Source organism: Aegilops tauschii, chromosome 7 (genome assembly GCF_002575655.3).
Source record: "Aegilops tauschii subsp. strangulata cultivar AL8/78 chromosome 7, Aet v6.0, whole genome shotgun sequence".
Classification (NCBI taxonomy): domain Eukaryota; kingdom Viridiplantae; phylum Streptophyta; class Magnoliopsida; order Poales; family Poaceae; genus Aegilops; species Aegilops tauschii.
In genome coordinates this window covers 16,512,589-16,535,030 of record NC_053041.3, presented here as the reverse complement: position 1 = coordinate 16,535,030, position 22,442 = coordinate 16,512,589, and the positions used below count along the sequence as shown (strand labels likewise).

The 22,442-nt window shown below is 43.8% G+C and overlaps 3 protein-coding genes across 6 annotated transcripts; 1 reads left to right on the top strand and 2 right to left on the bottom strand.

Annotated features, from left to right (window-relative positions):
• The first annotated feature begins 4,113 nt into the window (after window positions 1-4,113).
• LOC109732510 (receptor-like protein EIX2) lies at window positions 4,114-7,318 on the top strand. Its single transcript, XM_045231209.1, has one exon. It carries the CDS (start codon window positions 4,187-4,189, stop codon window positions 6,806-6,808), a length of 2,622 nt encoding a protein of 873 aa, XP_045087144.1. The 5' UTR covers window positions 4,114-4,186; the 3' UTR covers window positions 6,809-7,318.
• Window positions 7,319-13,240: 5,922 nt separating this feature from the next.
• Window positions 13,241-18,436, bottom strand: LOC109732500 (disease resistance protein PIK6-NP-like). Of its 4 annotated transcripts, none has more exons than XM_073503069.1 (8): window positions 18,158-18,436; window positions 15,166-17,935; window positions 14,928-15,057; window positions 14,706-14,834; window positions 14,494-14,608; window positions 14,092-14,222; window positions 13,759-13,999; window positions 13,241-13,649 (listed from the first exon to the last, which is right to left on the bottom strand). In XM_073503069.1, exons 1-2 carry the CDS (start codon window positions 18,271-18,273, stop codon window positions 15,277-15,279), a joined length of 2,775 nt encoding a protein of 924 aa, XP_073359170.1. In that variant the 5' UTR covers window positions 18,274-18,436; the 3' UTR covers window positions 13,241-13,649; window positions 13,759-13,999; window positions 14,092-14,222; window positions 14,494-14,608; window positions 14,706-14,834; window positions 14,928-15,057; window positions 15,166-15,276. The 4 variants fall into 4 exon arrangements, with proteins under 4 accessions (XP_073359170.1, XP_073359172.1, XP_073359171.1 ...); XM_073503071.1 differs by having other exon boundaries at window positions 13,759-13,937; XM_073503070.1 differs by having other exon boundaries at window positions 14,092-14,219.
• Window positions 18,437-20,467: 2,031 nt separating this feature from the next.
• On the bottom strand, window positions 20,468-21,817 carry LOC109732511 (uncharacterized). Its single transcript, XM_020291672.2, has 2 exons — window positions 21,109-21,817; window positions 20,468-20,514 (listed from the first exon to the last, which is right to left on the bottom strand). The coding sequence occupies exons 1-2, from the start codon at window positions 21,815-21,817 to the stop codon at window positions 20,468-20,470; spliced, it is 756 nt and encodes a 251-aa protein (XP_020147261.2).
• Between the last annotated feature and the right edge of the window lie 625 nt (window positions 21,818-22,442).

Below are 22,442 nucleotides of genomic sequence, written 5' to 3'. Positions count from 1 at the left end.
TCAATGGAGAGCTTGCTGAGGAGGTGTACGGTGAAGCAGCCACCAGGGTACGACGGCGTCGATCGCGGCCAGAGTGTGCTCCGACTGCGCAAGGCGCTCTATGGCCTACGACAGGCGCCGAGGGCTTGGAACTTCAAGCTGGACGGCACCCTGCTTGAGTTGGGGTTCGAGCGCAGTCCATACGAGCATGTCGTCTACCGCAAGCAGGCTGGAGATGCATCTCTGCTTGTGGGGGTGCACGTGGATGACCTCATCATCACTGGCAACCACGTTGACAAGATCAGAGAGTTCAAGGCCCAGATGATGGAGATGTTCAACATGAGCGACCTTGGCTTGCTCTCTACTACCTCGGCGTCGAAGTGGAGCAGTCCAAGACAGCAATCACTATCTGTCAGAGTAGCTATGCCCGCAAGATCGTCGAGGATTTTGGAATGAAGGGGTGCAATCCGCGCTCTACGCCCATGTAGAATCGGCTCAGTCTGTCAAAGGAAGATAGGACGTCACTAAGTACCGTAGCGTGGTGGGCAGTCTCAGATACCTTGTCAATACAAGACCGGACAGTGCCTACTCAGTGGGCATCGTCAGTAGGCACATGGAAGCTCCAACCACACAGCACATGGCGGCTGTGAAGCATATACTCCGGTACATCAGCGAGACAGCAGACTACGGGCTGCGATATGAGAAGCATACTGACGGAGAGCCTGGATTGATGGGGTACAGTGACACTGATCACGCCGGCGATGTCGATGATCGGAAGAGCACGTCAGGGATCTTCTTTTTCCTCGGGTGCAATCCGATTTCTTGGGCATCACAGAAGCAAAGGATAGTTGCACAGTCAGCATGCAAGGCTGAGTACATTGCAGCTGCACTTGCAGCATCCCAGGGAGTTTGGTTGAGCAGGTTGCTGGCTGATCTTCAAGATACTGAACCTGACAGATGGAGGCTGCTGATTGACAACAAGTCTGCCATAACTCTGAGTAAGAATCTGGTATTGCATGAGCGCACTAAACACATCGATCTCAGATATCATTATATCCGAGAGTGTGTTGAAAACGGGCAAGTTGAGGTGGAGCACGTGAGCACAAGTGAGCAGGTGGCGGATATTCTGACGAAGCCACTGGCGCCGCACCACAGTCGACTACGACGCTCGCCAGCGTCCGGACCAAGCAGATCCGCCCGCTACGTCGCCACGCGGCAAGGTACTAGCGGATCCATGGTGCCAGCGACGGCCAGTTACATGCGAGGAGAAATCGGCACCCCCGGCCTCCAAAATTGGTGGAGAAGGTTCGGCAGGGGCATGAACTGACAACAGGGAGATGCGGCGGTGGCCAAGAGGGTGCGGGCTGAAATGTCCTTCACACGCTCTTGCTGGCGGGATAGGGTAACCAACAAAAAGAGGGGGAGCGGGACCGGGATATAGCAGACGCGAGCAGGAATTTGCAAGATCCCGCAAAAAAAAATTAGCGGATGGCTGAATATACCAGATCTGTTCCATGCAGAAAAATCGTTACCATCCCGTAGATGGACGGTCATTATAGCAGACTGACAGTTTTTGCGGATCTGCTAGAGTTGCTCTTATGGCTTTCCTTTAAATCTTAATTTGATGTTAGTCAAGCTTTTTTTTCATGTCTAGTCTTTGCAGTTCTTGCAGGGATGTATGGATAAAATTCATCGTGCAAGAGGTGGACCTAGAGTTGAGGATTGCAAAAGACTTTGATGTAACTTCTAAAATGACCTTTTCTTGTTCCATTTTTGTTTGAACTCATATGTTTTGTCTAGCTTTAATAAATTTGAATCATTTACTTAAAAAAACATTTGAACTCATATACTTGGTCCACTTTTAATAAAGTCGAATCATTTACTTTAAAAAGACATGAGGGCATAGAGTATATTGTGTAGGATTTCTATTCAACGCTCTTGAAGCCTTCCTAATAGCTCTAGAAGTGAGCTATTAGTTCGTTTTTCTTTAGAACAATGTTTTCATTTAAAAAAAATCTACAAAGTATTGTAAAAGACAAGTCTATAAAATAATTCAAAGTATATTGTGAAATATAAAAAAGTTCACATACAGAGATGTATAAGCCATCGGTCCGCCTCGTCTTCGATGGCATTAGGGCCATGGCGTCGCGATGGATCTTGGCCCTTACCGGTGGGAGGGTTCTATTTTCGGTTGTTTCTTCGCATCTTTTTAGATTTTGTGTCCTGCTCAGAAAGACGAGACGGCGGCGGCTCACTGAAGATGGAATAAGTTTCTCCCCTCCTAGCCCCGTCCCCATGGTGTGTCTAGCATCATCGATGGGCGTGTGGAGGTGTGTCTCTAGCGGATGTGTCATTGGTGGATTTGCTCGGGTCTGGTCATAGTTCGTCTACGTTCATGTGTTTTTAGGTTGGATCCTTCCGATCTACGCTACTCTTCATCAGCGGCGGTTGATGTTCTGCTGCGCTGGTTCTATGGTACCTTAGCACGACAACTTCCCGACTGTCTACTACAATAAGTTTTTCCTGGCTCCGGCGAGGGAGTGGCAATGACGGCGGCGTGCCTTCGGCTCGTTTCAGTGCTCGTAGTCGTCGCTAGGTGGTCTATGGATCTGTATGTAATTTTTATTATTTCTGGTGTTCGTTGCACCGCCGTGATTGAAGATGAATAGATCGAAACTTCTCTTCAAATGAAGTAAATGTATTATGAATAAATCACGCAAAAAAAAAACTCCCGCAAAAAAATGTACTGCTCGTATGAAAATCTTCCTATACAAAAAAAATATATATTTATCATTTTTATGGATTATCTGGGCCCAGTTGGGCCAGCCCAGCAGACAAATAAGTCCAAGTGCGAGCAGAAGAGCCGGCGTCTCCCTCGCCGTCGCCCCCTCAGTAGTTCAGTGTCATGTTTACTCTTTACTGTTCGCACTTGCTGGATCGAAGAGTTGGTAGTGGCTGTATGACTGAAAGTCCGTTGAGAAAGAACAAGATAATCTTTTGTTGTCACCGGTATGATCCGTGCTAATTTCTGGAAATGAAGTGCAGAAACCGGCCAGCATGAATTTCCTATTCTGAAGTGTGCTGATGGCATGAGTTGTGATAAGTACCTGATGCAAAAACTAGACTAGCCTGATACACCTAGAGCTGGCTGATACACCTACAGTTGCCTGATCTAATTATACGTCATAATAGCATGACTGGAACTACACATCCTGTATTTCTAGATAACGAGGATATCTATCACTTACCCCGTGTGGTTGTTGTGTGTGTTAGGACCCACTAAAACAACTTCAGTTAAGGACTTAAGCTTGCAAAGAGAAAAATAAAAATCAAAGCAATACACTGAATTATCTGTATCACAATCATCCGAGTGTAATGTCCTTGCCCCCTGCAGGTGCCTGATGCCTTGTCTGATAGGTAATGAAGCAGAGACTGGAATTGCCAACAAATCAGGTATCTTTATTTGTCTCATTATAATTCATCTTTGACCCCTGGAACATTAAACGTCGTACTCGCATCACTGGAACCAGACATCATGGTATTTCTAGATGACTAGGATATCACTTAGCGTGCCATCACTGCCATGCGGTTGCCGTGTGTGTTAGGGTGCCAGTAAAACCAATTTAGTTAAGCACTTGATCTTGAAAAGAGAAAAATAAAAATAAAAGCAGTACACATTATATATTCAAGTCGGCTAGCCGAGTGAAATATCTATTAATGCTTCTTTTCTGAATTGTCTGTATCACAATCGCCAACCAACCGTACTGTCCTTGCAGTTTTGTAACCATCCATCCTTGACCCCTGCAGGTGACTGATGCCCTGTGTGATAGGTAACCGAAGCAAAGACTAGGCTAGCTTACAAATCAGGTACCTTCATTTGTCTCATTATAGGTCACAGTCCCATCAGTGGAAGGGGAACCACATATCCTGGTATCTAGATGCGAAGAACATCCTGCTATCTAGATGAGAAAGACATCCTGGTACGTGGAATATCACTTACCGTGCCTTGCGGTTGCCGTGTGTGTTAGGTTTTTGCGAGCATAAGACATACAAATCACATCAATGGTGGTAGCCAGTCTTCCATCGACCGGTGACTTGTCTTCTGAATCCAAGGACAGATCCACTATAGAACAAGATCCAGACCGGAGTTCATAAGCATGCATACCTTCATACCGAAATACACGTAAGAGAAAACCCACACTAAAATATGTCTGAGCTCAGGATTCTTGTCCAAGGAACTCTGATAGCTTTGTTGTGCCTGCTCCTCTCCTTTCCACCACCAGCCACAGCCTCTCCCCTCCGTGCACCAGCTTCGAATGGGAGCTGTGTCGCGTATGAGAGGGGCGCGCTTCTCTCCATCAAGGAGAGCCTCTGGGAGCCCAGTGTCAACCTCTCGTCCTGGCAAGGTGAAGAGTGTTGCAACTGGAAAGGCGTCAGGTGCAGCTACAAAACCGGCCACGTCGTCAAGCTCAATCTTCGTGGAAGTGCTCATAACTGCTTCAGATACCCTGCATATAGAGGTGCGATAAGCCACTCCTTGGTTACTTTACAGCAACTAAGGTATCTAGACTTGAGCTGCAATAACTTCAACTGGACTGAGATACCGGAGCTCATTGGTTCTTTTCCAAGCCTTAGATATCTCAACCTTTCATATAGCTTGTTCTATGGGAGAGTACCCCCGCAGATTGGAAATCTCTCCAAGCTTGTCTACCTGGATCTCAAAACCTCGAGATATAATCTATTATACTTGAGGGATCTTCAGTGGCTTTCACACATGCCATCACTGAAGCACCTCGACTTGAGCTATATGAACCTTACCAATGTAGTAGACTGGGTCCATAGAATTAACATGCTTCCGAATCTTAGCAAGCTTTACCTACAGCAAACTGGCCTAAGAAGCACAATTGCTGTCCTTGGCCAATCCAATCTTACGGCACTCGAGGTGCTTGACATCTCATGGAACAACTTTAACACCCCAATTGCTTCCAACTGGTTTTGGAACTCAACGTCCCTTGCTTCTCTGAACTTGGAAGCTTGTCGCTTTTATGGCCCTATTCCGGAATACATTGGCAGCATGGCCTCTCTTGAAGAAGTTAATTTCGGGGGAAATAATCTCATGTCCACCATGATACCATCAAATTTCAAAAATCTATGCAACCTGAAGATACTAAATCTAGGATACAGCCAAACCTCAGGGGACATCACACAGTTGATGGAGCGGTTACCAAACTGTACTTCGAACAAGATGCAAGTGTTGGACTTGGGTCAAAATATGTTAGGTGGGGCCATGCCCAGTAGTCCAGGACCCCTTAAAAACCTGACCTGCTTGGCCCTGCCTCACAATAAGCTTACAGGACCTATTCCGAAATGGATATGGTCACTCACCGAATTGCTTGTTTTGGACCTAGAAGTTAACGAACTAAATGGTGTAGTCACTGAAGATCACCTAAAAAGCCTCAGAAATTTGAAGATGTTAATTTTGGGCAAGACACTTCTTCAGATCAAGGTCAGTCCGAATTGGGTTCCTCCATTCAAACTACAAGCAGTTCTGTTAGATGGTCTGCAGATAGGGCCAGCATTCCCGTCATGGCTTAGATCGCAGACAGGCCTTGGGCTCCTTATGATTGCAAATGCAAGCATAACTACACTCCCAAATTGGGTTTGGGTTGCATTTTCAAGGGCAGAACTTGTGGATCTGTCCAATAATCAGATAACCGGCACACTACCAGCAACAATGGAATTTATGTCAGCTGAAATAATGGCTCTATCCAACAACAGATTTACCGGGACAATTCCAAAATTTCCAAGAAATATTAAAGGCATGTACTTGCAAGTAAACTCTTTATCAGGGACATTGCCATCTGATTTGGGAGCCCCGTTGTTGCAGGATCTTATGCTTCATAGCAATTCACTATCAGGCCCCATTCCATCTTCATTATGCTCATTGACACAGTTGACTCTGCTAGACCTATCATGGAACAAGCTGACAGGAGAAGTTCCAAATTGCAAAGAGGATTCTAACCCACCCATGCATAACCTTAATATGATAATTTTGAATAACAACAACCTCTCAGGAGAGTTTCCAGGAGTCTTTCAAAGCTGCCCCAACCTTGTTTTTGTTGATCTTTCATATAACAAATTCTCCGGAGACCTACCTGTCTGGATAGGGGCGAAGTTACCGTACTTAGCATTGTTACGTCTGCGGTACAATATGTTTACTGGCCAAATTCCCATTGAAATTGGAAAGATTCAAGAGCTACAATATATAGATCTTGCACACAACAACTTCTCAGGAAGCATGCCGGAATCATTAGTTCACTTGAGTGCAATGGCCCACACTTCTCGACATAGTTATGTTCTTAATAATGCCATCAATCACATACAAGGACCTCATCTGTACAACTTAGTATTTTCTTATATGTTTTTCTGGGAAGGAGTTCCTGTTCTTACTAAAAGGCAACAACTTGAATTTTTTTATCAAATCTCAGATACACTGGTTCTTGACTTGTCATGTAACAGTTTAACCGGAGTGATCCCTCGAGAGATTGGTTCTCTCGCTGGATTAAGAAGTCTGAACCTTTCGTGGAACAGTTTAAGTGGTGCAATCCCTGAGAAAATTGGTGAGCTCAAGCAGTTGGAATCTCTTGACCTGTCAAACAATGAGCTATCAGGCGAGATCCCTTCAAGCATGACAGGTCTTACCTCTCTAAGCTATATGAACCTGTCATACAACACTCTGTCCGGAAAGATACCAACTGGAAATCAATTCCAGACTTTTGACGCATATCTGACTACATTGGGAACATTGGGTTATGTGGTTACCCCTTGACCAACAATTGTACAGGAAACAGTTCAAGTGGACCTACGCATGTAGATCATGGAGATGGATCGGGGAATATATCCCTTTACCTTGGTTTGGCTGTTGGGTATGTCCTTGGCCTTTGGGTGGTCTTCTGTCTGATGCTGTTTAAAAAAAGATGGAGAACTGCTTATTTCATATTTGTGGAAGGGCTGCAGGACAAGATTTATGTGGCAGTGGTACTGAGATGGGCCAATCTGAAGAGGAAAGTGGGTAAGACTTCAGTATAGTTATATGTTATTGTTATATGAATGATAATAATCCTCTCGCAAGAAAAGAATGATAATAATCATGTATGTGTTCGATCCAGACCTTTCGTTTTTTACGGATTGCTCTCTATATCCGAGAGTGTTGTAAGTTGTGATGAAAGTATATTGTATGAATTGGTATGTACAACAGTTGTGTTCTCCATATGTAATGTATCTAGTGGCATGTCTGAAGTGTCAGGCTATTTATAAACCCAATCAATTCCAGAACTAATCATGATGTTGGTTCCGTTACTCCTCTGAGTGCTGATAACTATATGTGTTCTGTAACGCGTTCCTAGTACATGATGCTTGCAGAAAATGCAGGACCAACAGTTGTGGTTCACCATGGTCATGCATGATACCCCATTTGTCTTTTTCAGCGCACATGTCCACATGGACTAGAATTCCAATTATTACAACGTAAGAGCAGATCATGTTGGCTGCTAGTGATGAAAAAAGAGATGAACTAACATCCATATTAGTTGATATAGTTTTCCAGTACTGACCAAATTACAGAGAAGAGAGAAGTTAATTAGCTGGCCTGACGACGTTCTTCTGTGCTGAAACTCGGCATGAGGCGGAGAAGAAGGACCGGAAGCTGCTCAGTGGTAGCTGGCTTCATTAACGGGAGGAGAGAGCCTCCATTGCCTGCCGGGACGTTAAGGTAGCGTTGGGAGTTCTGTCCCTAGTAAGAGTTGGACCGGGGAGACGACGGGATATGGCCCCAAGTGCGAGGTGTGTATAGCTAAATTCGGGAAGGGAAAACAACAGCGAGGAGAAGAGCAATGGCCTGGAGACGGCTGGCGCTTTCTCGCGGCCGCCGTCCCTTAGGGCTCAGATTCCTCCATCACCGTGGTGCGCCACCCAGAGGTTGCCAGCGTCTATGCCTTCCCCCGTCCAGATCAAACCCTCTCTGGCGTCCGTGTTAATCTTATGTTCAGTCATGCTACCTGCTAGTCACAGACAGCATTGTTACCTGAACTAAAATTTTAAAGAAACTGAAAAAATTATCGTTTATTTTAATGCCGCTTAATGCAACCATGGGACAAATTCCATTCTGTAGCGCTCAAAGCTTCCTGCACCATGAATGGAACAGATTCCTTTTGTTGACACATCTTATTTCACACTTGATCGATACCTTTTCTTCTGTTCCTCACGTGATGGGACTAAAATGGTCTGCCTATAACTGTAAAACAGAGCATGCGAGGACCTGCTCCTGTGTGTACCTCTTTCATCAAACCAGTTCAGTTTGCGAGACATGCGCGCATTCTTCGGCTACAAATAAGTCTATATATACACATGTGTACTAGCAGCAGCAGCAAACAGAGCAAGCCTCTACTGAAAACTGCACCCACATCATGCATACATGTTTGCTCTGCCTCTTATTCAGGATGAAATGATGATTGAAGGCTCTGTAGTGCATATTATTCACGGAGTAAAAATAACTGTATAAGAGTATAAGACCTTGTGCTGAGGAACTGCAGTTTGCGAAGTGAAAGTAACGGAAAACCACAGAGTTGTACTCGTCTATTGAAAGAGAAAAGAAACAGAGACTGCACAGAAACAAATTCTGTATTGACAATTACACGCTCTCCTCAAAGTTGATCCAGGTCATGGTAAGAATCGACTGCCAGCTAGTTGAGGGATCAGGGCCGGCAGTTTCCACATGGTCTGACCAGGGAGTATTTTTCAGAGGCCAGCAGCAGGATGCAAACAGGGGAAATCGAATGGCAGTTTCTTGTGATATATAGCCCATTAGATCTTCCACTTCTCCATTCTGACTGTACGTGTTCCAATATCAGAAATTGCAAGTACATGTTGAACATGTAACAGGATACTTATAAAAGGAGTTGCTGAACTGACCAGTTACGAGTATGACCTCAGTCCACTCCACGCTTCAGATGTGCATGGAGTGTCGAGCTTGAGGAACCGCTAGCTTTTGGCAGGCTCGGAAAGGGATCGATCCCATGGCTTCCAACTTGACCGCAGAACATTCACTGTCCTTGGCAAGTACTGGATGTTGGGACGTTTGTTCACTTTAGCTGCAAGTGGCGCCCTGCTGATCAAATCTCATCTCCTGGGCTTGTAGAAATAAAGGCATCTGAAATTAATGCCAGGAAGCATCAGGGGTTACCTTCCTCCGGTTGCTCATTGCTAGCTGTAATCTTCAACAAATTTTGGACCAATCAGAGAGTGTGCCAAAAGTCAAAGCTGCATTATGTGTTGCTCCAGCCTGTTCCAAGTTGAAAAAGTCTAGTGTCCTCCAGAGCTAGCTTCCTCAAATTTCACATACAAAATAGGAGGGTTTAATTTCACACGCTCAAGTTTCTAATGGTCAGAGACTCAGAGTCTATCTAAAAGCATTAGGCTACAGCTAAGAAATATGTTAGTGCATTAGATTACCTTCCTCCGGTTGCTCGTTGCTAGCTGTAGTCTTCATCAAATTTTGGACTAATCAGACACTGTACCATAAGTCAAGCTGCATTATGTGTTGCTCCAGCCTGTTCCATGTTGACAAAGTCAAGTGTCCTGCAGAGTTAGCTTCCTCAAATTTCACATACAAAACAGGAGGGCTTAATTTCACACGCTCAAGTTTCTTATGCTCAGAGTCTGTCTAAAAGCACTAGGCTACTGCTAAGAAATATGTTAGTGCTAATTGAAACAGACACTTTATGTGCCCAACACACAAAAAATATGTAGAGGTGAGTTGAGCTGTACCTTCATGGTGGTAGAAGCAGGACCAATAAGTGGTGATGATTCCAAAGAAACTGAGACGAGAGCATCACTAATACAAAGAGGCAACAAGCATCACCAGTTGTACATCAGATCATAATGGCTGTTAGCGATAAACAAAGAGATGACTAGTGGAGAAATTAAATGCTTAAAACATCAATCAGTCATTCAGACAAGAAGAGAAGTTAATTGAGCTGATAGATACCTTAAATTTGGGAGAGCACCCCCAGTTAGAAAACGCGAGCAGCATCAGCATGAATTGTAGGTGTACATCAGATCATCATGGCTGTTAGAGAGAAAGAAAGTTGAATATTGTAATAGCGGCAATTATAACATCCATCAGCAGAGAAGAGAAGTTAATTAGCTGACCTGATGACGTTCGTCGTGGGCATGGCTGCCGCTTCTGACTGTGCCCTCTCTCCCCCCATGCAAGTCTCGAGGAGGAGGGATGGTTCCTCTTCATCCTCTGTTTCCACAACAACGGATTCTCGGACGCCGTCCCCCAAGTCATGCTGGCTGCGGTCTTGTTTGAGTTGCAGCACAGGATTGCTGGGGTGTGTGTCCACTTCAGCTTGCAGCATAGCAAGCCTTGCCACTTTCCCGTTGTAACCAAGTGAAATCTGCTTGAGCACTGGAAGGTGATTGATACCAATAATTCCTGATCCCAACTGGCACCAGGTGATTTCTATGGTTTCCAACTGGGGCAAGGCGCCCTTCTGGAATCTCGCCTCCTTCAGTCTCAACAGACTATAAATACAAAGTTGCCTGAGATTTAGGAATGCTTCTGCTCCGAACACTAACTTCTCCCCTTCATAAGCTTTATCATCTAGACTTAGGAGCATGAGCTTTGGCAGCTTTCCTAGCACTTCCGTGAATTCATCTTTCTTTAGGTAGCTCCACTTCAAGTGAATCTTCACCAAATGCTTCAGACTTCCAACCCACTCGGGCATCTTTCCTCCAAGATCTCCGACCAACGTCAACTTCTTTAGCAGGGGAGGAGGAGAGGAAACATTATGCAACCACTCGAGTGATCCATCATGGTAAGCATCCACACTAAGAGAGTGCAAGGAGGAGAGCTTCTCTATGGCAACACGGAGGTAGACTATCTTGCATTTTTGCTCGGCACACCTTCTTGTTACCACGCTTAGTTTTCTTAGCTGAATAAGCCCCCCCCCCCCCCCCCCCCCAACTCTTTAACTGCTTTCTTGCTTGTCTGTTTTGTGTCCACCACCTCTAGTATCTGTAGGTCCTTTAAGTTGCTGATCCCTCTTGGAATCCGACCACCCGCTAGAGATCCCCATATGTAGCTCAGCAACTAGGTGAGCATGCACGTCGAGATCAACTAAAGGTGTGCATAGCATGGGCAGGCGCAATGTCTCCATCAAACAATGCTTGGGAAGATTTGGACTAAAATAGACCGGGAATTCTTTTTTGCTACAATGAAGGCTGCGGAGACTATGGAGTTCACTGATCCCAGCTGGTAGTGCTGTAATATAACTATTTCTGCAGTAAACTGTTCCGAAATTTCGGTGATCATCAGAATATTTTGAAGCAATTTCCATTGATCCACAGTATTTCCGCAGCAAACTTGCATATTGTTGTTCTAATGATCATCAGATTTCCATTGATCATCTGAATTTTGACATTAAACTGCACCTGTCTGTTTACTGAAATTTGTGTGCAGTAAACTGAACTCCCAACTGGAGTAGTTGTTTGTTTCTCAAGTGATGGTGATGTGTTCCTGTCAAAACTGTCAGAGAAAGCATAAGTAATCCAAGTCCCAGTTAACTGAAATTTGTCTGCATTACAGAACAATTTCAGTTAACTGTAGGACTCCAAACTTTCACAAGCACACAACCCACTACCACTCAGGACAGCAAATCCTGTGTCCATGTGGACAATAAATCATTAAACTTTAGTCTGAATCTCCGAATTTCTATCTCTGAACCATGTGAAAGCAGTAGTTTGCTTCAGTGCTCAACCATGTTAAGGACAGATTGGTGGTGAAATGGAATTTTTAGCAGTGGTTCAGACCATTGGAACCATCAACCATGTACATTTGGTGAGGCTAATTGGATTTTCTGCTGAACAATCACATAGGCTTCTTTTCTATGAATAAATGCCAAATGGATCATTGGATAGGAGGATTTTTCAAAAGCACCGAGAAGCCCCACTTGTCTGGAAGACCAGATTGAGGATTGTAGCTGATGTAGCGAAGGGCTTAGCTTATCTTCATAGGGACTCTCGGCAAACAATATAGTATAGTTTGGAGCAGAGCAGAGCAGTACAGTTTGTAATAAAAAAAAATTATTCCCTCCGTGCATAAAGTTTACAATCCCAAGCATAGAGTTTGGATCGACCAAATATCATAAGATTACAAGTGTAGGAAGGAAGGATGAGTAGATTATTCCGTGGTCGGCATGGGTGTTGATTGCACAGTCTGCTGCAAATGAAATGAGTAGTGGTCGGCATGGGTGTTGATTGTACTGAACCTGACAGTTGATTTGTTGACAAAGGTTGTCAGCACAGGTTTGATTTGGTTAAGCATCGGTTTGAGTTTTAATTTACGTGCACTCTCTCATTACTTGCTAGTCACAGCCAATGCACAATTTATCGTGTATTTTAACACCGCATTTGGGCATTCTGCACTGTAGCACCATTGACCAGATTCCTTTTGTTGACACATCTCACACTTGATCGATACTTTTTCTTCTGCTCTTCGAACAGAACACACGCGACCCTGCAACTACATGTTCGTCTTTCATCAAACTAGTTCAGTTTGGGAGACTGTTAAACATAACATATATGCAGGTTCAGGCTCCACGTACGTGTATGGTTGGCTTCGGTAGATAGCTAGGCTGTTAGGATTGATCTCTATCTCTTGTAACTTGAATATCTTTCCTAGTCTATCTCTTGTTGGACAAGTTGTAATCTCAACCATTGTACGCGATCAGGGAGTCGCGCCCCTGCACTATAAACACGCAGCCGTTGCCCAGGAAAGGGTACGACGTTCCAACCCTATTTCACACAACGCACTACAACAATTCTAGCACGCACTCTTCAGTTGCAAACTGAGTCAAGATAGATGTGTACTAGCAGCAACAAACAGATTACTAGCTACTACCAGTAGTAAACAAAGCAAGCCTCTACCGTAAATTGCACGCACAACATGCATACATGCATGCTCTGCCGTGATGAACTGATGATTGAAGAGTTGCTGCTCTGAGTCTACTTATGCGATGCCTCTTCAGACTGTTTGCTGGTGTTAATCCAGTTGATATGCAAGACGTACGCTCTCACCCTATGAAATTAGTATTCGACAAGAGACACGAATAAATCTTGTCACGGATTTCAGAATGGAATAGTACAGTTGGTGCCAAAATAAATATGATTACAAATAAACGCATGAGAGTATAAGACCTTGTGCTGAAAGATCTAATATATCATCCTTGCAATATCATGTCTTGTTACATGTGAAAGAATGTGTGCAGCCACAGCAGGCATGTTTCATCGAATCAATCTGCGGAACTTGGATAGCGAGTTCATGTTCTCGATTCGTAGGGAAGTATACATATTTTAGCATCAACAAATAGAATTCTCATCTTAAAATACAGAGAAGAAACATGTCGCTAAAGACTGTGTCAATAATTACACGTTCTCCTCAACAAGTTGATCCATTCGTAGTAAGAATCGTTTGCCATCTTGTTAAGGGAATCAGCAGTTGTCACTTGATCTGATCAGGGAGCATAACTTCAGAGGCCACAACCAGCCACCAAACTTGAGTAGCGTTTTATGATATAGCCCGTTGGAGCTTCCACTTCTCCCCGCAGCTGAATATAGATGTGTTCGCAGAGCGACAACACCATGTATCAGAAATTGCAAGTATATGTACAACATGTAGCGAGATAACTAGAAAAATGAGTTTGTTTCTGAACTGACCGGTTATGAGTTTGATCTCAGTTCACTTCAGATGCTCACGGACTTGTCGAGGCACTGCGAGCTTCTGGCTAGCTCAGAAAGGGGTCGATCATACGGCTTCCAACTTCACACTTTCAGAACATTCAATGTCCTTGGGAACCACTGGATTGTTGGGAACTTGGGATGTTTATTCACTTGAGCTGCAGAAGCATCGGGAATATAGCTCAAGGCTCATCTCTCAGGCTTGTGGATATTAAGAAACCTGAATTTGAAAAAAATGCTCCTGTTCTGAACGAACAATAATTTCTTCCAGCATATTCACTGAAATTAATGCCAGGAAGCATCAGGAGTTACCTTCCTCCAGTTGATTCCTTGGTAGCTAGTAACCTTCAGCAAATTTTGAACCAATTAGACAGTTCACCATAATTCCAGCTGCATTATGTGTTGCTCCAGCTTGCCCCATGTTGATAAAGTCTAGTGTCCTGCTGAGTTTGTTAACCAAAGAAAGCTTCCTCAAATTCCAAACACAAAACAGGAGTGTTTAATTTCACACATTCCAGTTTCTAATGGCCAGAGTCTAGCTAAAAGCATCAGACTATACCAAACAAATATGTAAGTGCATACTGAAATACTGAAACAGACAAATGCTAATGACAGTATGAAGTAGAAACAGAGGAAATAGCTGCATAGAGGCATTCTGACAGACACTTGATGTGCTCAACAAGCAAAAACAGAAAGAGGTGAGTTGAGCTGTACCAGCACGGTGGTAGAAGGAGGCACCAGGAAGTGCTGAAGAGTTGAAAGGACTGAGACGAGACCATCATCAATTACAAATCGGCATGGGTTGTAAGCGTAGAGCAGATCATCCTGACTGTTAAGAGATGAATATTATAAGTGGAAATCAGCATGATTAGTTGTAGAGTCAATAATAACATCGTGCAGATAAGAAGAGAAGTTAATTAGCAGACCTGAGGACATTCCTCGTCGGCATGGCCACCACTTCTGGTTGTGAGCGTACTACAGTTAACAATATCAGTGCATATAGAAGGATTTTCTTTCCGAGAACTCACAAGAAAATACAGAGAGGTGAAGGTGATCTGCACCGAAGAAATGGATATGATAACTTATATTTGTACAAATCAAGCAAACGGTGCGAGAAGTTAGATGTAATGAAATGAACAGACAGGTACCAGCGAAAGTGACGATCAGACAGCAAGGACGGATGATCAGCAACTAGAAACTAGCACCGTCGATCAGGTAGCATCTTCGTCATCGGAAATGCAAGAGAGGAAATCGTCATCTCCAATGTCATGTTCTTGGCTGTTAAAGACAAAAAAACGAGAGAGATGAATTGTGATGGGTGTATATCGAATATCTCAGTTCATAACTGATGCTACTTGAATAAAAGAGAAGAAGCAATTAGTAGACCTGAGGTTCGTCGCCTGCGAGGAGCCCTCTCCCATTGCTGCACGCTCAGGAAAAAGGGATGGTTCCTCCTCTGCTTCTGCATCATCGGATCCTTGGACGACGTCCCCCAAGTCATGCTCGCTGCAGGTCTCCCTCGAGTTGCAGCACGGGATTGTTGGGATGTTTGTCCACTTCAGCTTGCAGCATACCAAGGTTCGCCACTCTGCCTTTTCTACCAAGTGAAATCTGCTTGAGCACTGGAAGGTGATTGATACCAATAATCTCTGATTTCAAATCGCCATCACTGAATTCTATCAATTCCATCTTGGGCGAGGCGCCCTTCTCGAATCGCACCTCCGTCAGTGGATAAGTAATATCAATACTAAGTTTTCTGAGATTCACAAATGCTTCTGCTCTGAACACTAGCTTCTTCCCAACATAAGCATAACTATCTAGACTGAAGAGCATGAGCTTGGGCAGCTTTCCTAGCATTTCCGTGACTTGATCTTCCTTTAGTCTGCTCCACTCCAAGTGAATCTTCACCAAATGCTTCAGACTTCCAACCCACTCGGGCATCTTCCCTCCAAGATCTCCGAGCAACTTCAACTTCTTTAGCAGGGCAGGAGGGGAGGAAACATTATGCAACCACTCGAGTGACCCACTTCCAACATCCAGACTAAGAGAGCGCAGGGAGGAGAGCTTCTCTATGGCGGCACAGAGATAGAGTATCTTGCGTTTTTGATCGGCAAACCTTCCTTTACCTACAATGCTTAGTTTTCTTAGCTGAATAAGCTCCCCCAACTCTTTAACTGCTTTCTTGCTGGTTTGATTGATGTCCACCACCTCTAGTATCTGCAGCTCCTTTAATTTACTGATCCCTCTTGGAACCCCAACACCATTTGTCTTGGACCACCGGCTAGAGTACGGAGCCCATCTGCTACAGCGAAGGCTGCGGAGACTATGGAGTTCAGTGATCTCAGTTGGCAGTGCTACAATATAACTGTCTCTGATGTCCAAGTTCTGCAATCCTCTTAATCTCCGTATAGACTTCGGAAGTGCATATATATATGAAGGTCCTTTAAAATCCACATATTTCAAAAGGCACAACAACCCAATGTTGTTGATATCTTTTTGTCTAATTTTAAACAGTGTATTCTTTAGATCCAAGGCTCTAAGCATCCTCATGTTGGTTGAACAAACTGAAGGTGAGGGCTCTGCGGGTCTCTCACCAAACATTGTTAATGACCGAACATGGCTCCAATCCATGCCAATATTTTGGCCCTTGCTACCATGGTATGATACATGACGGAAATTCCCCTCAATTATACTGGCTTCACTATTTCCCACCAGGTGCACAAAGTTTTCATCTCTAGAAATTGAGACCATTACATCACGCATGATATCATGGACCCGGCAGCTCTTAACAATTCCTTCTACGTTCACTTTTGATAGTTGAATCATGTTTCGGTTGATTAGCTCATTGAAATAACCTATTCCAACATCCTCAACATTAACTCCACCACTAGCTCTAACAAGCCCCTCTGCTATCCATCTATCAACCAAATGTCTTCTCTTGATTTCAAAATCTTCCGGAAAGATGCTTAAATATAGGAAGCACGATTTAAGATGAGATGGCAAATGGTTGTAACTAAGAGTAACCATCCTCCTCATTGCTTCAAGGCTTGGGTTAGTCCCAAGCTCTGAGGGAATCTGCTCATAAATACTCTCCCACATTTCTACCACTTTGGTAGCAAGCAAACCTCCTATGGTGAGTATAGCCAATGGTAAACCACCACACTTATTTACTATTTTGGAAATCACGTTCAGCATCCTTTCATCACTTTTTGTTTCTTCGTCTGTTTTCCCAATCTTTTTCAGTAGCAAATTTGTGGCTTGATCTATATGTAGGTGTTCAAGGTGGTAAATAAGCGATTTGGAAGTACACTGCTGAGCTAGGCCAATATCTCGTGTTGTTACTATTATCCGGCTACCTTTGATGTTGGTAGTAGGAAAAGCAATATCTTTGATCCACCCCCATGCATCAATGGTCCACAAGTCATCAAGAACAATAAAGTACCTCTTCTCTTGTAGCTTTTCCCTAAGGTATCTGGCGAGATCATCTACTTGCACCGTCTTCCCCTCAAGTTCCTTCAAACGCTTCTTCAGATCTTCATTTCCAAAAAGTTGCATGATCATATCCTTGAGCATCTCTATCTTGGAAAATGTCTGCGAGACTGTGATCCAAGCCTGGCAAGAAAAATTATTCACAATATCTTCCTTACTTTCAAATGCTTTCCTGGCAAGAGTAGTTTTTCCTAAACCACCCATGCCAACAACAAATACCACCTTGGCTGTACCTTCTTCAGTCTTGACATCCATCAACTTAATTAACTCCTTCTTCGGCTTGGAAAAGCCAACAAGTTCTGCTTCATCAATGTTGCTAGCCGAGTGATTGCGAACATCTTCCATGTGAGAATCCATGTCACCCGTGGTGTTGGAGGCCTCCGCCTTGATCAAGTTATAGCGTGTGTTCCTGATGCTTACTTCTTCAACTCTTGCTTTGAGATCGCGTATCCGTACAGCGATCCGATGGCGATCTTTGAGCTTCATGAGCCGACGTAAGAAGCTTTGGCTTCCCACATGCACCATGAACTCACTGAGGCAATCTTCAATGTTGTACGACAGATCCCTTACTTGTTTTGCCCACACCTTGAGGAGCACATCTTTCTTCTTTATTGATTCAGCGACCTCCAGGAATGCCTCCATCGTCTCGAGCTCGTCTTTAATGAACCTACCAAACCAGTGTTCAAAAGAGGATTAGATCAACGCTAACCGGTGCCACTCACCAGCTGATGGAATGCAACGTGCATCTCTGAATTAATAACAGATATCAAGGGACCAGCGCTAGGAATATTTTCGAGAGCACAAATAAAAGATTTGGTGTATATTCATGGTGGATTGATCTTAACAAAATTAACAGGCAGCTAGAGACGCTGTGAATGTTAATGCATACCAGATATCCTTTCGGACGCCGACGAGGAGGCCCACCTCAGCGGCAGCGGCAGAAGCGGCCACGCTGATGGCGCCCCTCACCATGGACCTCGCCATGCTCACCACTGTCTCCGCCATCTCAAGGTCCTGGTTGCGTTTCTTCCTCTCTCAAAGTCACGACTCAGAGATGTCGCAGATTGAAGTATTATCAGGGCCTCAGTAAATGTGTATGCCGGATCAGAGAAGCTGCCTCAGTGCCGTGACTACTTGGAGACCAATTATTTTCTTGCCACGTGGCATGATAAGAATACTCTGAGGATGCTGCACCTTCTTATCGTGCAATGTATCGGGCCAGTCTCTCGACGGAAACTAGGTACTCGCCAAGAGAGTCGACGTCGAGATAAGAAAAATCAGATAGAGACTGTAACGTATAGTGTACTCAACGCCACACAATACTGTAACGTATGCTAGCCTGAGAGAGACGAACCGAACCCCACAGATATCTCAGAAGACTTTTCTCTGCATGCCCAACACGTACGTGCACTGAAAATGAGACTCGGTGCATCGGTTAGGCAGTGCTTGGCAAGTACCACCACAGTTAGGCGTTGGCTCCTCGCTGATAACATCAAGTAACTGCGTCAGACGTTTGCGCCAACTTGCATCCTGTCTTGATCCTGCGATGCTTCAACTTGCCAAATTTTGTGCAACTTGACAACACAAGGATGCTTCCAACTTTTCTTTACAAAATGAGGCTTTCCACCCCATGTTTTATAGAAGGCAAACCAGGGTAAACTGGAAGACCCTTACATCTGCTTCAAAACCATAACCTTAGAGCATCTACGGCCGGCGCCCAAAACCCGTCTTAAATGTTTGAGCGGACGACCCGGTCATTAAACGGTCAAAAAATGCGATCCAGACGGACGCCTCAAACGCCCGGACTGACCGGCACTCCTCATATCCAACCCAAATCTAAGGCGGATGTGGCCTCCGCCTCTCCCTGCTTATCTTCTGGATGGTGTACTCAACGCCACACAACACTGTAACATATTTAAGACTGCAAGTAGCTAACTAGCCTGAGAGAGACAGACCGAATCCGACAGATACCTCTGAAGAATTTTCTCGGCGTGCCCAACATGTGCACTGAAATGAGACTAGGTACATCGATTAGACTGTGCTTGGCAAGTAGTACTTCCTTCCACCCCAGTTGGGTGTTGGCTCCTTGCTGATAACCTCAAGCAATTGCGTCAGACGTTTGCGCCAACTTGCATCTTGTCTTGATCCTGCGATGCTTCAACTTGCCAAATTTTCTGCAACTTGACAACACAAGGGACAAGGCTGCTGCAAACTTTTCTTTACACTAGTAAGTATGCACGTGCAACGCACGTATCATAGAGTTATGAAATAGAGAGAAAATTGGATCGCAGGAAGGGGAGCGGTGGCATAAGTGTCAAGGGAGGAGGATTGATTATTGCGGCGGCCATGCCTGCAGGTTTCCTTGGTATTTCCAAGCTAATTTTAGTGAATCCTTTGATTATGTTGGACTATTGTAGAAAAGATTATTGGGAACTTTTTTTGTGTGTAAAATCAGTAATCAATAATTGGGAAACATGCCCGTGCTGGATGGAAGAGGTAAAAGAAATTTCCAAGGTAAGACCTGAAGCTTCCTTGAACTGAATGTTGGTTATGCAAGCAGTCGAAGTTAGGATCTAACGTGTCAGTTATGCACTCTGAAGAATGTAATCTTTGAACTTGTCTATCAAGTCAAGGATACATGATCCAACTATCGACATACTTTACAAAATCTGTCAGAACACCATCTATAATAAATATAGGGAAAGCAAGCACATGTAAGCACAATGTCTGAAAATGTCAAAGTGTGTACATGTCAATTTTACACTAAAAGTACAAATAGATTTTATGCACTATAAATGACAGAATCTACCAACAAAGCTTAAAGGCACGGACTGGCAATATATATATTTGCGAACTGAACATTACATAAACTGGCAATATAACCTCACGCCACAGCTTGCAAATAAATATGATGGTACATGACCTTAACATTAAAACTAATGTTAAAGAAATTTCAAGCCATCTGACAAAAATAGAATATCACATTAACCAATAGTCTACCCTGTTTTTCACTCTAATTTAAGGGAAGTAAACATGTTTTTTACATGACAGGGAAGACAAATGACACATGCTCCTTTTCAGTGGCAAAACAATTTCACTCCTGAAGATAAGTGTTGGAAACATGCACATCTTCTTATTTGACAACTGAACAAGCGATTGGATTGCTTCCAGTATTACAGGGACCAAAGGTCATGAAACATCATTGTGAATCCCATATCACATCAATTTGGATTTTCCCTTTCATATCTGCATTGTGTGAAGTTGGATCAGATTGCAGTATTTATATGTAATTTAGCAAGAGTTCTACCAAGCCATTAACTATAGAATCCAAATTTATTTCTTAGGTAAACATTGATATTATTTAGGAGTGAAAGACATACCTGACCCCACAAATTATTTTTGGAATATAATTTAATTAATATCAGTAGCAAGTTAGGAAAGTCATGTATGTGGCCAATTAGTAGTTAGGAAGGTCATATCTCCATAAGCGATAGGTAACTACTTCGTAATTCACAACATGAAACCATTTCAGACTTGTAAACACATTTCGTAAATCAAAAATCATCTAAAAACATTTCAGAATTTGTTGGCGTGCCCATATGTATTTAAATAAAATGATGATTCAAATAAAAAATAAAAAAGCTAACAAAATATGGTTGACTACAAAATAGATTGAATAAATATCAATCAAAGAAGAACGAACCTGCATCATCCCTCTAAAACATCTCTATAGACAATATTCTTGGTGCTTTTCCTGATTTATCAATCTGTTTGTTCGGCTTGGCCAAAATTTGCATCGTCCGCCTTGATACACCCCTGACAAGGCAATATACAGCTGACCATGGGAGAACACCGGCTCGGGAAGATAAATGCCAACATTTGGAATGGTCTGGCCCTGCGCCTTGTTAATGGTCATCGCAAAACTTAGGCGGATGGGGAATTGTTTCCTCTTAAGCTTGAAGGAAAGCGAGATGTCCTCCGATGGTGACAAAGGGATCCTCGGTATAAAGACCCTCTTCCCAACTTGTTGCCCACCAACAATCTCTGCATCAATTGCATTATCTTGGAAGGCTCTAATCATTAGCCTTGTTCCATTGCAGAGGCCATTGTGAGGGTCAAGGTTCCGTAGCAGAATGACGGGGCAATTGACCTTCACTTTCAACATATGTGGTGGAAATACATTTGAGGTGAGCGAATTCACAAAGTCAATCGGGTAATTGTTCGAGTAGTCATCCTCAATAGAGTCGAAGCTATGGTATACCTTCTCTTGCCCATGAAACATGTCAATCATCTTGGAATTCAGCTCATCAACATAGTCATCCTTCGTGGAAAGAATAGCACGCGAGCTCATGTCCTCTCCCGATTTAGCATTGACACTAAGAGAGGGGAAAACTTCTTTGATTAGCCTATTGATTGCGGTTTCATCATCAGTATGGCCGATCACAATGTCCTCAGGGAGACGCACATAGTCATCACCTATCGTTTCTTCGGTTCCATTGCCAATCCTTAAGAGATACTCGGAGAACAAAGGGTTAGCTTGTGATCTCATGTTACGTGTGAGGTGTATCTTATGAATCTTCTGCCATATATAGGATCTTTGTATTGTAGCATCTGTGATATGTGCTCTTGTCCCTTTTGGAACCACTGGAAGGACCTGCCTAAAATCTCCACCAAAAACGGCAATCTTCCCCCCCAAACGGCAAAGAACATCGTCCCATTATGTCTTGCAGTGACCTATCAAGCGCCTCCACGGCTTGACGCTTTGTCATGGCAACTTCATCCCAAATTATCAAGGCCGCCTCTTTCAGCAATTCTATTGTACCACTTTGCTTTGTGAAACAACACATGCTTCTGTCGGTGAGTTTAATGTGTATTTTGAACCTAGAGTGCGTAGTATGCCCTCCAGGTAATATCGAGGCTGCTATACCTGATGTAGCAGTGGCAATGGCTATCTCACCCATCGAACACACCTTAGCAAGCAACGCCTTGAACAAGTATGTCTTCCTAGTGCCTCCTGGAGCATCGAGAAAGAAGACTTGGCTTTTTTTGTTCATGATATGGTCCATGGTGTCGTTGAACCCAGCTAGTTGCTCACTGTTTAAAGAGTTGATAAGATCAATATGTTCTTGGTCCACACCGACCTTGCTGGTCGAGTGTCACTCCAAGACTCATGA

What these genes read in the sequence shown, in the direction of transcription:
- LOC109732500 (XM_073503069.1), bottom strand. Translation starts at nt 18,273, where the DNA reads ATGGCGGAGACAGTGGTGAGCATGGCGAGGTCCATGGTGAGGGGCGCC. An exon ending in GGCGTCCGAAAGGATATCTG is followed by an intron (nt 17,936 to 18,157) that starts GTATGCATTAAC and finishes CTGGTTTGGTAG; the next exon opens with GTTCATTAAAGACGAGCTCG.
- LOC109732510 (XM_045231209.1), top strand. Translation starts at nt 4,187, where the DNA reads ATGTCTGAGCTCAGGATTCTTGTCCAAGGAACTCTGATAGCTTTGTTG.
- LOC109732511 (XM_020291672.2), bottom strand. Translation starts at nt 21,817, where the DNA reads ATGAGATCACAAGCTAACCCTTTGTTCTCCGAGTATCTCTTAAGGATT. An exon ending in CGAGCCGGTGTTCTCCCATG is followed by an intron (nt 20,515 to 21,108) that starts GTCAGCTGTATA and finishes CACACAATGCAG; the next exon opens with ATATGAAAGGGAAAATCCAA.